The 15,058-nt window shown below is 37.4% G+C and overlaps 1 protein-coding gene and 1 long non-coding RNA gene across 22 annotated transcripts; both read right to left on the minus strand.

The window, feature by feature from the left end:
* Nucleotides 1-2,940: 2,940 nt before the first annotated feature.
* Nucleotides 2,941-9,548, minus strand: LOC113342451. 21 transcript variants are annotated; one of them, XR_003356685.1, is made up of 11 exons: nt 9,447-9,548; nt 8,131-8,597; nt 7,847-8,015; nt 7,635-7,739; nt 6,828-7,521; nt 6,394-6,419; nt 6,124-6,196; nt 4,336-4,781; nt 3,978-4,228; nt 3,812-3,896; nt 2,965-3,419 (listed from the first exon to the last, which is right to left on the minus strand). It is a non-coding gene; the product is annotated as an uncharacterized LOC113342451 (long non-coding RNA). The 21 variants fall into 21 exon arrangements; XR_003356680.1 differs by having other exon boundaries at nt 4,336-5,980; XR_003356677.1 differs by having other exon boundaries at nt 4,336-6,025.
* A 1,000-nt stretch (nt 9,549-10,548) lies between these two features.
* Nucleotides 10,549-14,192, minus strand: LOC113342462 (calcium-transporting ATPase 12, plasma membrane-type-like). The gene has a single exon (XM_026587009.1). The coding sequence runs from the start codon at nt 13,856-13,858 to the stop codon at nt 10,739-10,741; it is 3,120 nt and encodes a 1,039-aa protein (XP_026442794.1). The 5' UTR covers nt 13,859-14,192; the 3' UTR covers nt 10,549-10,738.
* Nucleotides 14,193-15,058: the final 866 nt, after the last annotated feature.

Below are 15,058 nucleotides of genomic sequence, written 5' to 3' on the forward strand. Positions count from 1 at the left end.
AGGTTGTCGGTTCTTTGAAACCGACAAGCCAAATAACTTCATGGTGGCCCTTAACGGAACACTGGGTGCCTAAATCCTGTTCCATTTCTATACAGGAATTCCCGATTCGAGAGAGGACATTTTTCTTCTTTGCTTTCATTTCTTTCTTCTCACCTGAGCTGCTGTAAATCTGAGAGGAAAGAGGTGGTCACTATTAATGAGATGAAAAAGATGGGTTGTTTACAAAATTGGGAGGAGGAGCAGGTGATGCCGTTAATGGAGAAGAAAAATTGAAGATGGTGGCAGTTGTTGATCAATGGTTTCTGAGTTGAGGTCTGAATTGGGACGATTTTAGGGTTAGAGATGAAGTTGTTGCTGTTGTACTAAAGAAGGAGGAATTTGTCTGTCAATAAGGGTATTTGATGGCCGAAAAATCATGGATCTGAAGCTGTTACTGAGATGGATTTCTGATACTCATGTAATTCAAGAATGGGGTTGAGCTGAAGAGAGAAATTGAAGTCTGTGGTGAGATAATTAATGGGTATAACTCAAATTTGGGTTTCATTCAGATTATAAAGGGAAGGAGGAGATGCTAGTGTAGCCGTTGCCATGAATCTGGTGATGTTGCAATGGGTCTGCAGTAAATTGGGTTTGTAATTATGCTGCTGATGATCGAAATGGTAATGCAGTCAAATGGGATTTGTGAACTGGTGGTTGTTGCAGGTGAACATGGGAATCAGATGAGCAGCTGCCAACAAAGCAAGGTTGGTGCTAGGCAGTTGAGATTCAGGTGGATGTTGTTTGCAGTGGTTCTGAGATGGGTTACCAGGTTCAGTGGGATGAGTTCATGTAAGGGGATATGACTGTTTCCGTGATGAATGGGTTGTTGCCGGATTGAGAAATTGCAGGTGTTGGCAGGTTGGTGGTTATGATCTACTGAATGCAAGGAGATGGAAATAGTAATGATCAGAAATGGGTGAGCTCAGATTTGAACTTTAATCCGAGTTATGGTGCTGATGTTCAAGAAATTGTACAAGAAGGTGGATTATATATGAAGCTACAGGGTGCAGGTTGAGATTGCAGGTAGAACTGTTGTGCTGCTGTGGAGATCTGAAGCTAGATTAATTGGGTCAGTGTTGGTTGAAATTATGCAGGAGTGTAGCCGAGAACGAAATGGAAATGTTGTTTGGTGTTACAAGAAGGTCAGGCGGATTACAATAAAATAGCTTGCAAGTGTGTTGTTGTGAAGTTTGCAGGACTGAAAAGCCGAATTGAAGAATTAGTCTGCATCTGCAATTCAGAAGACGAATTATAATGGGTTGTGCTGGATTTGACTGGTACTAGTGAGCAAAGATGGTGCTTTGTTGCAGTTGTGGACTTGAACTGAAGTTGGAGAATGTGGTTTTGATAGTTGAGTCTGAATTTGAAGAACTGGTGCTGGGATGGACCTGGTGGTGACTGTAGAGATGCAATTGAGCTGAAATGGGTTGAGAAGCAGTAGGTAGTTATGGAGATTGTAGGAAATTGCAGGAGCAGCAAGGTTTTGATGCTAGCTCAGAAGTGGATGTAGATGCAGTTGGTGGTAATGAATGACGGGTAGAGTAAGCGATGAACTGAGTTACAGGGAAGCAGGTGGCTTTGATGGTGTTGCCTGTAAACTGCAGATGGTGTTGGTGGAGCACTGTTTATGAGTTGGTGAAGCTGCAGTTGGACTGCAGCTTGGAGTTTCAGAATCCATGAATTTGTTGTGTTGAATTGGTTGTTGTGCAGATGGAGTTGGAATTTGATAAGCTTCTGGTGCATCTTGAAGCAGTGATGCAATGGTAGGCAGAGTGGACGGAAATGTATGTTGCAGCTGGAGTTACGTTGCTACAGATGGAGTATTGCTATTGCAGTCAAGAGCAGAGATTAGATGGCTCAGGTGGATGAGATGTTATGGATCGGTTAGATGAATGTTAGGTTGAATGAATGAGATGAAACATTGCAGGAAAGAGCTGGATTTTGGCTGGGAAAGCATGCCTGAACAGACAGAACTCTGGCTGAATCGGAGTCAGCTGAGTTGAATCACCGATCCAGTAGCTTTTACTCAGATGGACTTTGTTGACTGGGCTTTGCTAGTGGGTTGTGAAAGATAATTTGGAACCTAGAGAAGAATTGAAGAACTATATAAGAGGGTTTGAAAACACCTCTCGGAGGGATCTTCTCTTCTATTTTTGTCTAGGGTTTAGAAACATGGTAGGTTTTCTTTTCCTTCTTGTTATGAACTCCACTCACATGTTTAGATAATTCTCTTTTGGTTAAGGAATAAGTTGGAGTTCCAACCATGATATTTATGCAATGAATTAGTTTTGTCTCCATATTTTGCTGCTTATGATTCACTTCTACTATTGTTATATGATTTGAATGCATGTTTAGTCAAGTCGCGAATCGATTGAATTAGTTTTCATCTCTATTCCTAGATTAGGGTTATTATACGCAAAAGTGATAATTCCTGATTGCAAGTAGCATAATTGTGAGTATTGTTTGTAGTGATACATCCTAGTAGTCAGAAGTGGATCATAACCTCTGTTAAAACGGATTAGTGCTTTTACACGTACGTTTGCATTGATTAGTCTTATTTCATAGAACTTAGTGCTCTTAGAGAGTTAAACTTAATTGTGCTTTTACACTTTAGGTTGCTTTCAAGGTAAAATTCACATTCGCATCTTTTAATGTGTTTGTTGATGACAAGAGGAAATTAGCGGGATATTCTTGCGATCAAGGTATCCTAGGACTTTTAAAAATTGAGATTAAATATCAATTCTAGTTATTGTTCCAAATACATGTTTGTGAATGAAAACCAATCCTTGACCAATATTATAATCTTATTGATTTTGCTTTATTTATTTGTTTTGATATTATTTTATTTTTATATATAAAAATCAGAAAATCCCCCTTGACTTTACATAAGAAACCGAAACATAGTGGCAACCTAAGACCTCTCTGTGGGAACGATTCTTTCTTGCCCTTGCTTCATAATATATTTTGAGTAGTAAGAAAGTGTAATTATTTTTGAGTAGTAAGAAAGTGTAATCCATTCTTGCCCTTTCTGCCAGAGTTTTATTATTCCTACCATGGGAGAAAGAACCATCAAATATATATACATATTCTATCAAGAAGAGATAGAGGTATCAAGAAGCATACTGCAACACCAAAATTATAGTCAGAGAAGAGATAGAGGTATCAAGAAGCATACTGCAACACCACATGCGTACCATCTCATGAGTGACTGCTGGACAATGAAATAATTGTAGATACAGAGGGAGCGAAGTAGGACCTTAATGAAGGAGACTATTGACTGCATGTTCTGCTTGTATTCATTAAATTCATTAAGGGGAACATGTTGGAAATCAACCCCATCAATTATCGTTCTTCTCTCTTTCTGGAATTTATCACTGCCCCTACATATTCATTACATTAGGGCAAAAATAAAAACCCTTGGTTACTGAAAGAAACCAAAAACAATTTATTTTATTTTTTTAAAGAGATTGATTTCTGACATACTCGTTGCGCTTGTACTACATAGGATTTAAAAAATCTAGGTTTAGAAATCACGACTAAGATGTTACCTACCACTACGCAAACGATAAGAACTCTAAATATTAAAACAGTTGTGTTCTAAGAAACTATCCATAAAATATTTAAACAGGATTTGGAAGAAATAATTGAGTTCTATTTCCCAATTGATGAACATGAAACAATGAGCTTAAAAAACGCTATGTTTCCTTTTTTAGGATAATGGAGCTTTGTTAATGGCAGAAAATGAATCCATATTTATGTTACATGTTATTACCTGGATATACTGAGATGCAAAGACCAACAAGCCAATAAATATGTTCGCGCTCACAGCTATTGTAGGTAGCTGCTTCCTACAACTCCTACATAAAGAAAAGTGATGCAGATCAATTCAACTAATACCGAAGTATTTACCATGAATGTGAATTAGTTTAAGAATAAACCTCCAAGTATTTTTCACCCGTTTACGGTTTATTGTACCTCCTCGACCGTGAAAAATCACTTTATGTTGATGTGATGGGAGGAAAGTTGTTCTCCTTAGGTCTTATAGATCAGTTTGTGATTTTGCGGGAGGTCTTCATTACCATTTTTTTTTGCAGGGGTAGCACTTGAATGACTATCTCAGTGATATTATGAAGCGGAATCCTGAGCATATATATCTGCGTATCAGGCCTGTGAAGCCTGAGCCGTTCATCTGAAAAAGGAAATTTTACATCAGACTGCTAGCAATAGCAGTTTTAAGAATAAAATGGACAAAATACACCCAGTATTAACAATGGAGTGCGGCAAACATGCACTTACCTTCTGATTCACTCTAACTTGTTTTTGAGGGTTCTTGTCTGAATTTCTCTCTAACGTGCTTGGAGTGTAGCTGCATTTGTAACATGGCATCAGAAAGAAAAGTCAGAAGAGTAAACAATTTATATTGATTACACAAATAAAACTGAAATGGTATCAACATCAACTCGTTTAGGTTTAAGAATTCTAGATGGAGCACTTGCTGGTGTCAGTTGAAGCTGTGAACGTTGCTATATCCAGGGGTAACAGACTTCGGATATATCTTTCTAAGTGTTGGAGGTGGAATAAAGAGACTTCTACAGTAGAGCTCTTCAACGTAGCAGAAACTGCATTGAAAGCCGGAGACCCTGCCTCTAACACGAACTCAATCTGGACTAAAATACATGCTTCTGGATCACTGCGACTTTTCAGCAACACTGGATTTTCCACCATATGATCCTGGAGGTCTACTGTTGGGCCTCTCGAATGGAAAATTTCAGATGAGAGTCATATAGTTTCTTACGTATTCTAATTAAGGGGAACCAAATCAATAATGCAAAACGTGCAAGGATATGAGCTGTAATTATCAGCTACTCGAGGTCATAAAAGGTAAAGCTCTTCTTACATAAGAATAACTACTACCACAGTGTTTCAAGATTGCATTATTATTAATAATAAATTTAAGAAAATCACGAATCTTCATGCTCAGTAATCAGTATTCCACAGCTATATTGGATTCCGCCTGAAAAATAATGAGATGCAAGGGTATATAACACAAAAATGTAAGAGAGGGAGGTTAGATGTATGACCCCTGTATATAACTAAGAAACAATCAGAGTAAAGGCTGAAACTGAGTTAAGAGCAACTCGCTAATAAACCTCTTTCCCAAGATGTTCATAGTTAAGTAGAGAAACCACCAAAACCTAGGGGTCATGACTCCCTCCACTAATGTAGCTTTAATACCAACAACCTTATCACATAGTGATAAAACTGTGATATGCTAGACTGCATATGATATCAACAGCAATCACATTATTCAAAGGAATATAGCAGCAAGCATACTATCCATTTCGGCACATTTATTCCCCGAAAAAATAAATTTACCCATCAATTCAATTGAACTAAAACTACTAAAGCATTTAACATTCACATCTTTAGTTTCAGAAAAACCAATGAAGAAGTAAAATCGAATTGGTAAATCTATTTTTTCCCACTCATGGGTGGCAAGAGAGCAAAGAAGAAAAAAATCAGATGTTACCCAGTGATTTGAACCTCCAGTTTGAATGAATGTTCAACTTAGATTGTAATTTCTGCCTCAAAGGTGTAAAATTTCAGATTGTACCAATGAAAGCCATGTAAAAAAGATGCCAAATTAGGTGCACAACAGAATATCTCAAATGAAGGCCATTACTTTGTAGTTTTGCAGTTTTCTGCTTTTACAAACAAAAAATAGCTGGGCAAGTAAAGTATAATAGCTAGAGACTAAATGCAACCAAACAACATCTGTCTGTGGATTTTAAAATCAATTAAAAATTGTTATTAACCAAAACAGAAATTCCAATAGTAAATACTTCAATTGTGTAACCCATTATACTATAACAATTATAGATCTTCATTGGAGTTGGTAGATTCAAATATATCATGTTAGTGTCGCATTGAGCTCTGCCACCTGAGTCGTTCACTCGAATAAGGTATCCAAGTCACATACAATACTCTGACATAATATTACATAAAAATAAAAGATGGAATAATCTAAATTGCAAGTCAACTGAACTGTATGCAGCAAATAAGAGATATACATCTATAACGTACCATGAAATTTGGCCAGAGGATATATTTCAAATGCTTCTTACGACCTCATCTCCAATTCAACCTCTGATTGTCCCTAAAATAAAACAACAATGAGAGAAATATTTTTAGAGAAGTTGGTGCAGGTGTTAGATGGCAAATTCCGTAGCTTCGGTATTCATGTAATATATGGTAAGTACATAGTCGCTATTAGGGACCTATTGATACTGTATTACGGGGGGGAAAACAGAACACCGAGAGCAAAGAGTACATAACAGTGAGTCAAATTCTCACATGGTTGAGAACTCTCGTTTATGTACCTGTTAACAAATCAACATAACACTGAGTCAAGATGACAAAATATGATGAGAAAGAAAGAGACCAAAAGAGATCAGGCAAAAGGAAAGTTGTAAGGTAAAAAGAATACGGGAGAGGGAAAGCCGTAAGTGAAGATTAGGGCAGTAAAGATTAGAATAGTATATTAGTCAATTCCAATTTACATAATTCAAAAATCTAAGATGATTGAATGTTAACCTCATATTGAAATTGAATGGTTAAATCATGTAGTACTCGGATTTCATCAGTATTAAATACATCTTCTTCTCTACCAACAAACAAAATTCAGGACCTATTTAAGAATTCCTAAAATTATATCACCAAAAAATAATAATCAGGATTTAAAAGTTCTACAAAATAAATTAGTTTTTTTAAAAAAAAAAAAAACTTACCACAAAAAGAAAACCCGTGAATCACCAGGGATTCTTCATATTTCGCTTCAATAGCCTGATGTTGATAGTTTGATGATGGTGAAAACAAAGTTAGGGTTTCCACCCAATTATATATAATGAAACTGCTAGAACAGATCAAGAAATTAAAAACGTAAAATAGCGTTATTTAGTGAGGAAATTAAGCAATTAAGAGATGGAACCAAGGTTAACACCTGACTATGTTTGTGAGAATACACCATACCTATCTTACTATTGCATCGAAAGCCCCAACAACAACAATTATCAAGTTTCCATTGGTTCAAATAGATTTGGATTGCCTCTAGATATAACTTCTTAAAAGTAGCTCTATCCACTGCCACAAAGTCCAACGCTATGGCTTTGTGGCAGTCGTGCTGTTATAACAGGATATCATCATACGCAACCCTATACAGTGGTAGTAAGTACCCACTTTTTCAAGAAGTAACATATCTCTGTCGCACACAGGATCCTGCTACCTATTATCTCGTTTGTTATTGTGAAGACTTAGAGAGAATTCACCATTTACCACCACATCAAACCTACCCATGAAAATCACATCCAGTAATATAGTTATGAACATTGTTTGTCTGCTTAAAAGACGGCGAAGATGCACAATCTTCTCTTTGTTACCCAGACTTCAGGAGAATGAGCATTTCCACGAAGTTATTTTGTTCATCTGTAAAATAATTGCAGATACAACATTAGTGACAACAATACCACCTAAAAAAAATTTAAATTATAATAAGTCACACTGTCAATTCTTCCAAGTTATCTGATGATATTTCAAACCTGATAAGATTTTTTTGCAAGTAATATATGACGAATACACCATTCTCATTCTCCAGCTGAGGTCACATTTAGAATATACTGTCTACTCACTGTAGTAGGGAGTCACTGCCACGATAGATATAAATTAAAATTAAAATAAATGCGAGAACGTATTTCATATCCAGTAGGCAAAATCTAGGAAGTAAATGGATTGTTAAATCAATGATGATTACCTTTTGTTTTATTATACTAATAATCCAAATCATCCAGTTAAAATACTGTAGGCCACCATACGTACATATCCTGTTGAGAAAATATTCTCTTAAACAACTCCTACAGGTAGCCAATTGGACAATACTATCCAGTTTCATGTAGTGACATCCAAGTTGAAAGCGCTTTTCCCTGCGTATCATAGTAGATGGGTAGGGGAAAAAGCGCTTATGTTGAAGTTAAAAAAGCTCATATCCAGTAGACAAAATCTAGGAAGTAAATGGACGGTCAAATCAGTGATGATTACCTTTTATTTTATTATATTAATAATCCAGATTATCCGGTCAAACTATGTAAACTGCACTCAAATGCAATTTTGGGAATCTTCCGCACTATGCTGCTGTGTCTTTCTCCATGTGTAAACTATCCTTTCGGTGATAAATTATCATCTCCAATGAGCAGTACTATATTTTCAGTGTCATCCATGTCCTCTCTTACTTGCCGTCTTGCACCGCTATATCGGTCAGGCCGAATTTGTCTACCAATACCTAAATCGGCGACATAGTCCCATAATAACCCTTTATGTATTGTTTAAAGAGACCAAAAAAGCTACTAACCGGAAACGTATACAAATGGCTATCACATTTCCTGAGCTGCCTTCTAAATGACTTCTCAACATCCTTATTGAGAAGCTTCCTTTGGAGCCTGATTTGCCTCGAAAAACCAGGCTGCTGAGACATCTAGCTAGAAATGTTTTCCTCCCCTAATTTGTACCTGCATATAGTTGTATAAAATTAGACTGGGGATTTTTGTTTCTCTAATCAAATAGACATATAGACAGAAATGCTAATCTTTCCATTTTATGCTGGAATCTGAACCAACCATCATCGTTGCTCACCGATAAGATAATGCCATCAATACAATCTAATATTTAACTTGTATGAAGGATGACAATCGCAATAACATATTGTGAAAAGCAAGAACAAAAATAGGAACTAACTAATCAGAAAACAACGTAATGCAACTGAATGAAACTCAATTTATTTATCTGACTTTATTCAAGCAACCTGCACGAAGTGAACATCTCATAAGCCCTAAGAAATTCAGTCCGCAAGTCAGAGAAAACGCTGATACCAAAAATCAAAACTCTTACATTGTTTTGACCTAATTTTCAAACACAAACTCAATTGTATGCAAACAATAGGCCTCAATTAGGAGATTCATGTCTGGAATCAATCTGTAAGGAGCTAATGAAGGCACCTAAACCCCACAAGTTGACTTTTTATCTATATATTGAATGCCATTGTCCACGGTTGTTAACCAATCTACAAAAACGGAATGGAATTACCCAAGAATTTGCAAAAACTCATCAACAAATTGCAGAAACAAAAAAATCAAAAGCATATAACAGAGACTCAATAACTCGAAACAAAAACGAACAGAAAACCTAAATCATATAAGAAATTGATAAATTGGTATTTCTTAGCAAGTTAACACAACAACCATTAAACTTATACAATATATTTAAAACCCCCCAAATTTACCACCAGATATATGAAACCCTAGGTTTTAATTTCTAAAATATTAACAAAATTCAATTACTATTACAAAATCTCTTCTTACCTAGCAAATCCCTTCATGACCAACTGAAATCAACTAAAAGATGAGAAGATGTGTGGTTAACTTCGAATCATTGTTGCTCCTCGAGAAGGAGAAGTAGATGAAGGTATAGCTTCTGGTGGTAATTTGGTGGCGGCAGTGCCGGAGAAACCAAAGAAAAACTCGGTAAGTAGAAGAAGAAACCTCACAACTCTACGTGGAAAACAGAGAGAGAAGGCCAAGAGCTTAAACCCGCCCAATATTTGGTTCACCCACATGACCAACTTAACATTAACAGAACTTTCCTAGCCGTCCATTGAAAAACTCCATCCGCAGCTTCCCAACCGCCGGATGGGTCCTCGTTAAATGACGTCTGTCTGATAGCCTAGGCTATCATGAAGACAAAGCTCATACCTTTATATAACTATGATATAGATATTATCTTTCTAATAAAATTATGATTACTATAATTATCACTAATTTATTTATAATAAAACATCCGCTACAAACGATTGGATCACTTCCTAAAAAAACACTTCACGCTTTTCAATACCTTGAGTTTGACCATTGTAAACATGGTGTGGACCGCAGTTACTTTTGGCACTTTGGGAACTTGAAATCGTGTCTCTCTTCTTTTTGTTTTCTTGATCGAATGGAACAGTTTACAGTTCTCTCTCTCTACCTTTCCTCTAGCATGCAGAATATTAGTTTGGGAAAATCAAATTTAGGGTTACACATTGAGAGGATCAATCCAAACTGAGGACCCTTGCATTGTTGATTTCTCGTGATATATGGAAAAAGATCAACAGCTGATGGAGTGGTCTGATTCTTCCAGGCATTAATTCTTTTTATGGTAAAACAATCGATCAAACTTTACTTGAGGAGGTAAAAGCATTTTCATCGTCTTGTTATTTTTCTTCTTCTGATATTCCAATAACATTAATCCAACACTGAAGGAAAATTTCATTCTCAGCACTGCGTTGAAGTACATTGTAAAATATTTAGTTGAATATGAAATATTGAATGATGGCTTGGAATTATAGTGTCAAGTCAACCAGTAGAAAGTTTGTTGCTCCTGTAATTTTGTTTCTCAATGGGAATGATTAAATTCATTCAGGACTCTTGCTTCACATTATAGTTTTGGCCTTTGATTTATTGAATTAGTCACAGAAACACCCAATTTGCAAATGTATGTTGTTAAGTTTCTATTCAGGATTATAAAAAATTCATATACAAAGAAATCAAATGCATCTAGATCCTATTGCAAACATCTTTTCTTTTTACTATATAATAGAAATAGAAAGGGAATAAACCAGTCAAGAGCTCCGTCGCTTGAGAAGATCGAATAACGGCTTTTCAGGAACTGGTATGCACTTGACGACCCAACCAATAGGCCAAGAAATGATTGCAATGCCGATACATGCTCCCCATTGACCCCAGTTCAACCTCTCTGTATCTGCAAACTTCTTTAGGAATTCAACCATAACCACTTGAAGAACAATGATGATTCCGATGATCCCTAGAAACAACTTGTTCTTGAGTACTCCTTCAAACACGTTCTTCTTCTCTAGCTTCCTTGCATTGAACTCATTAAATACTTGACACAGAACGAAAGTATTGAAGATTAGGGTGTTTTTAACATCCTCATTCACTCCGAATATAACATTTCCTTTGAATTGCAGGATTAAGAGGACGAATATCTGATATAAAGCCTGGGCGACGAGGTTTCTCCACATGACATTCGTAATTAGTGACTGGTTACGACCCACTGGTGGTTTTTTCATGAGCTCTTCGGTAGGTCTGTCTGTGGCTAAGGCGAGGGCTCCCAGAGTGTCCATGATGAGGTTCACCCATAGCAATTGGACTGTTGTAAGAGGAAGTTCACCAGCAGAAGCGGCTGCAATGAAGTTGATTACTAGAGCAGCAATGTTCACAGTCAGCTGGAACTGGATAAATTTTTGGATGTTGGTATAAACACACCTCCCCCACCTCAAAACTGTGACGACAGTAGCAAAGTTGTCATCTAAAATGACTATATCTGAGCTCTCTTTTGCAACTTCGGTGCCTTGAATTCCCATTGAGAGTCCGACATCAGCCTCTTTTAAAGCTGGTGCGTCGTTTGTGCCATCTCCAGTTACTGCAACCACATGTCCTTTTTGTTTCAAGCACTGCACCATCAAAAGCTTGTCAAATGGAGATGATCTTGCCATCACGGAAATCCTGTCAACCTTTTCCATCCTCTCCTCCACAGTGTAATTTCTGAACTCTACTCCTTCTACCACAGCTCCGTTGTTCAAATTAGGATCATAGGGATCAAGAATGCCACATTCAGTTGCTATTGCTCTTGCAGTAAAAATATTATCTCCTGTGATCATTTTGATACTTACTCCAGCATTTTTGCAGGCTTCCACAGCTTTTCTCACACCAGGACGGCATGGGTCTTTCAGACCAACCAGTCCCAGTAGAGTCAACCCATCTTCCTTTAGCTTTTGACCTGCTTCTTCACCATCATTCTTCTCCAAGTCTTCTTCTTGGAACTGACCATAAGCGAAGGCTATGCATCGAAGACTTTGGTCTGCCATATTTTTGATGATTTCCTCGAGTTTCATTCTTTCACCTTCACCCATGACTTGAGTGACCCCGGTACTTTTGCAATAACTGGAACACATAGCTAATATCATCTCTGCTGCTCCTTTCCAGTGCACATGAACGTTGTTCGAATTCTTCTTCTTCAAGGAAATCCCACTTCTCTTCTTCTCTGAATTGAATGCTACTACATGAAGAACGCTACAGCTTCGCTTCAATTCCTCCATATCCATTCCCAAACTTGATACAGCCCACGAAAGAAGCGCCTTCTCAGTTGGACTACCGGAGATCTCAGGCATCATTCCCGAAGTTGGTGCATAAATGCTGCCGGTTGTGTTTAGTCCAACCCCTTGATAGAACAATTCAAGAACATCAGAGCTCACTGCGGGTGAGGCTTTCTCATCTTTCATGGCTTCTTGGCCAAGGAAAAATTTGGTCACTTTCATTTGGTTTAGAGTGAGAGTACCTGTTTTATCTGTACATATTGTGGTGGCGGAACCCATAGTTTCACAAGAAGCTAGTTTTCGAACCATGGCCTGATCAGCTATCATTCTCTTCATTGAGTAAGCAAGTGTGAGTGTCACAGCCAACGGTAAGCCTTCTGGAATTGCTACAACGACAATCGTAACTGCATCAGAGATTATGCGGACCACTGCGTTCATCACATCGTTAAACTTTGTCTTGCTTCCGTTGAACTCTCGTTGTCCTAACTTGTTTAATGTGTTACCGGTGAAATAACGGGTAGACAGCACCACAAGAACAAGGAAAGCCACTGTCAGTCCAACTTTCCCTATATATGAAGTAAGTTTATCAAGCCGAACTTGTAATGGTGTTCTCTCACTGGAATCATTACTGACCGAGCTCATCATCTCTCCCCATGCAGTGTCCATGCCGACTGATGTTGCAATCATATATCCATATCCATCTACCACTTTGCATCCCGAGAGCAGGAAAGGGTTTCTACTGACATTAATTTCCAATGGTTCAGTCTCTCCCGTCATACTCGATTCATCAACTTGCAGAGAGTATCCGCTTAAGAACAATCCATCGGCTGGAATCTGATCTCCAATCTTTAGACATATGACATCCCCAACGACAATGGCGAAGATTGACATGGTATGTCTTCTGCGGTCTCTGACAACATCAATCTGAATATTGTTACTAACCATTGAAAGTTTACTGAACTGTCTTGATTGTCGGAAGTTGCTCACACCAGAAATACCCACAACAAGAAAGACAGCAACAAAAATACTTCCACCATCATACCAACCTTCCTTAACACCATTCTCTTTCATACCAAAACCAATAGAGAGAGCTGCACATGCTAGTAGAATAAGAATAATGGTGTCTTTGAATGGTTCCATCAAATAATGGAAGAACCCTTTCAAGGCAGGTTTTTTATATATATTAGTACCAAATGATTCACGGCGGCGACTTATATCTATATCTCCACCACAAATCCCATTATTCACATCAGTTTGAAGTTTATTTACGATTCCATGAACACCACCAAACTGACTCAATTGTTGCAGGTTTTTTTCCTTGACAATATCAATAAGATTCTTATGATCAACAAGAGAGAAACTTACATTTTGGCCGCTGTTATCTCCATCCTGTTCACTGCTGATAATATCTAGAGCGACATAAGACGGTGAACGTGAAACGCCAATGAAAAACGGGTTCTCTTTAACTGAGGCAATCTTTTTAGCTAAAGAAAGAAAAACTCTGGAAGAGTAAATAACAGTGAATGCACATCTCCATCTTTTATGAGGTTTGCTTATAATAGGACGTTCAGAATGTGCACGGGGTGAACAGGAAGAGGAAGAAGAAGAAGGATAAGTAAATGGCATTGGTGTTTCTTAAAGTTATGAACAATAATCTCTAGAGGGAGAAAATGATCAATGTATAGAAACAGTATGACGAAGAAGAAGAAGCAATGCAGTTAGGAAAAAAAGTTACTGTTGATTTTGCTGTGTGATATCTAATCGATAAAGCTTTTTTTACTTAGAATGTATTGTGTCTGACGTATATGATCCATTTTATAGACTGAGTTGAAACCGCTTACGAAGAAGTTTCACTGTAGCTTCTTCGGTACCTTCCAGGAAGTGATGGAATTATTTTAGTTGGCCGAGTGAAAATACTGGGGAATTTAAAGCTGGGCCCATAATAAATGGCTTTCGCGTAAGATCAAACATGTTATCCAAAATGGATTTATGGTTTCATCCGGTTCTCCCGTGTAGGTGCAGAAGTAGAACGATCGGTGACAAGCGAAGCGAGTTTCTTCCCATTTATGATTTTAGGTGGACCCGCGTATTGATGTTAGTTTGGCCGTTTTTTGAACGCGTTCTTACTTCGTTAGCCTTCATTTCTCGGTTATGACTGTCAGTTCAGATTTGCCATCTAAACAGTAAACACTAATTAGTATTATTTTTAAATAGTCATACTAATTTTAATACGCGCTTATAATTCCTTCGTTTGTGCGGTTGGCATTGCTTAGACTCCAAGGTAGTACATCACAGTTTTTGGTATGAGTTTAGGTGTAAAGAAATTCTCTTTAACATAGAGAAAGCGGAGTGGATGGTGGTGTTGCGTGAGATGGATGAGTTCGTAATGTTGAAGCTTCCTGATTAGTTTCGAGTTCACAAAATTGGTCAATTAACCCATAACGACAATTTTTGGGTGAAATAGACATGTAGAATTTGATACTGTTTAAATGGATGAGAATGTAAAAATAAGCAGGATGGAAACAGTTTCATCCTACCCATTTTCAAATACTTTTTCTTATTTTTAATTTACATCAGGATGCATCAAGTTTCATCCTCGCTTTTCTTTAAGTTTAATACAGGATGAATCCAGTTTCATTTTTACCATTTTTTTTGGTGTCCATTTCACCCATACTAATTTTTACTCGTCCATAAGAACCATATTTTAAAAATATTTGGTCAAAAGACCCATCTTCCATTTCAAGTTTCTCCGTAGGTTCGAAGACAGTTTGTTCATTTGTAATAAAGAGTGGATTTAGTGCTATTAGGTTGGATGGGAATGATAAA

The sequence above is a fragment of the Papaver somniferum genome, unplaced genomic scaffold, assembly GCF_003573695.1.
Source record: "Papaver somniferum cultivar HN1 unplaced genomic scaffold, ASM357369v1 unplaced-scaffold_41, whole genome shotgun sequence".
Lineage (NCBI taxonomy): Eukaryota > Viridiplantae > Streptophyta > Magnoliopsida > Ranunculales > Papaveraceae > Papaver > Papaver somniferum.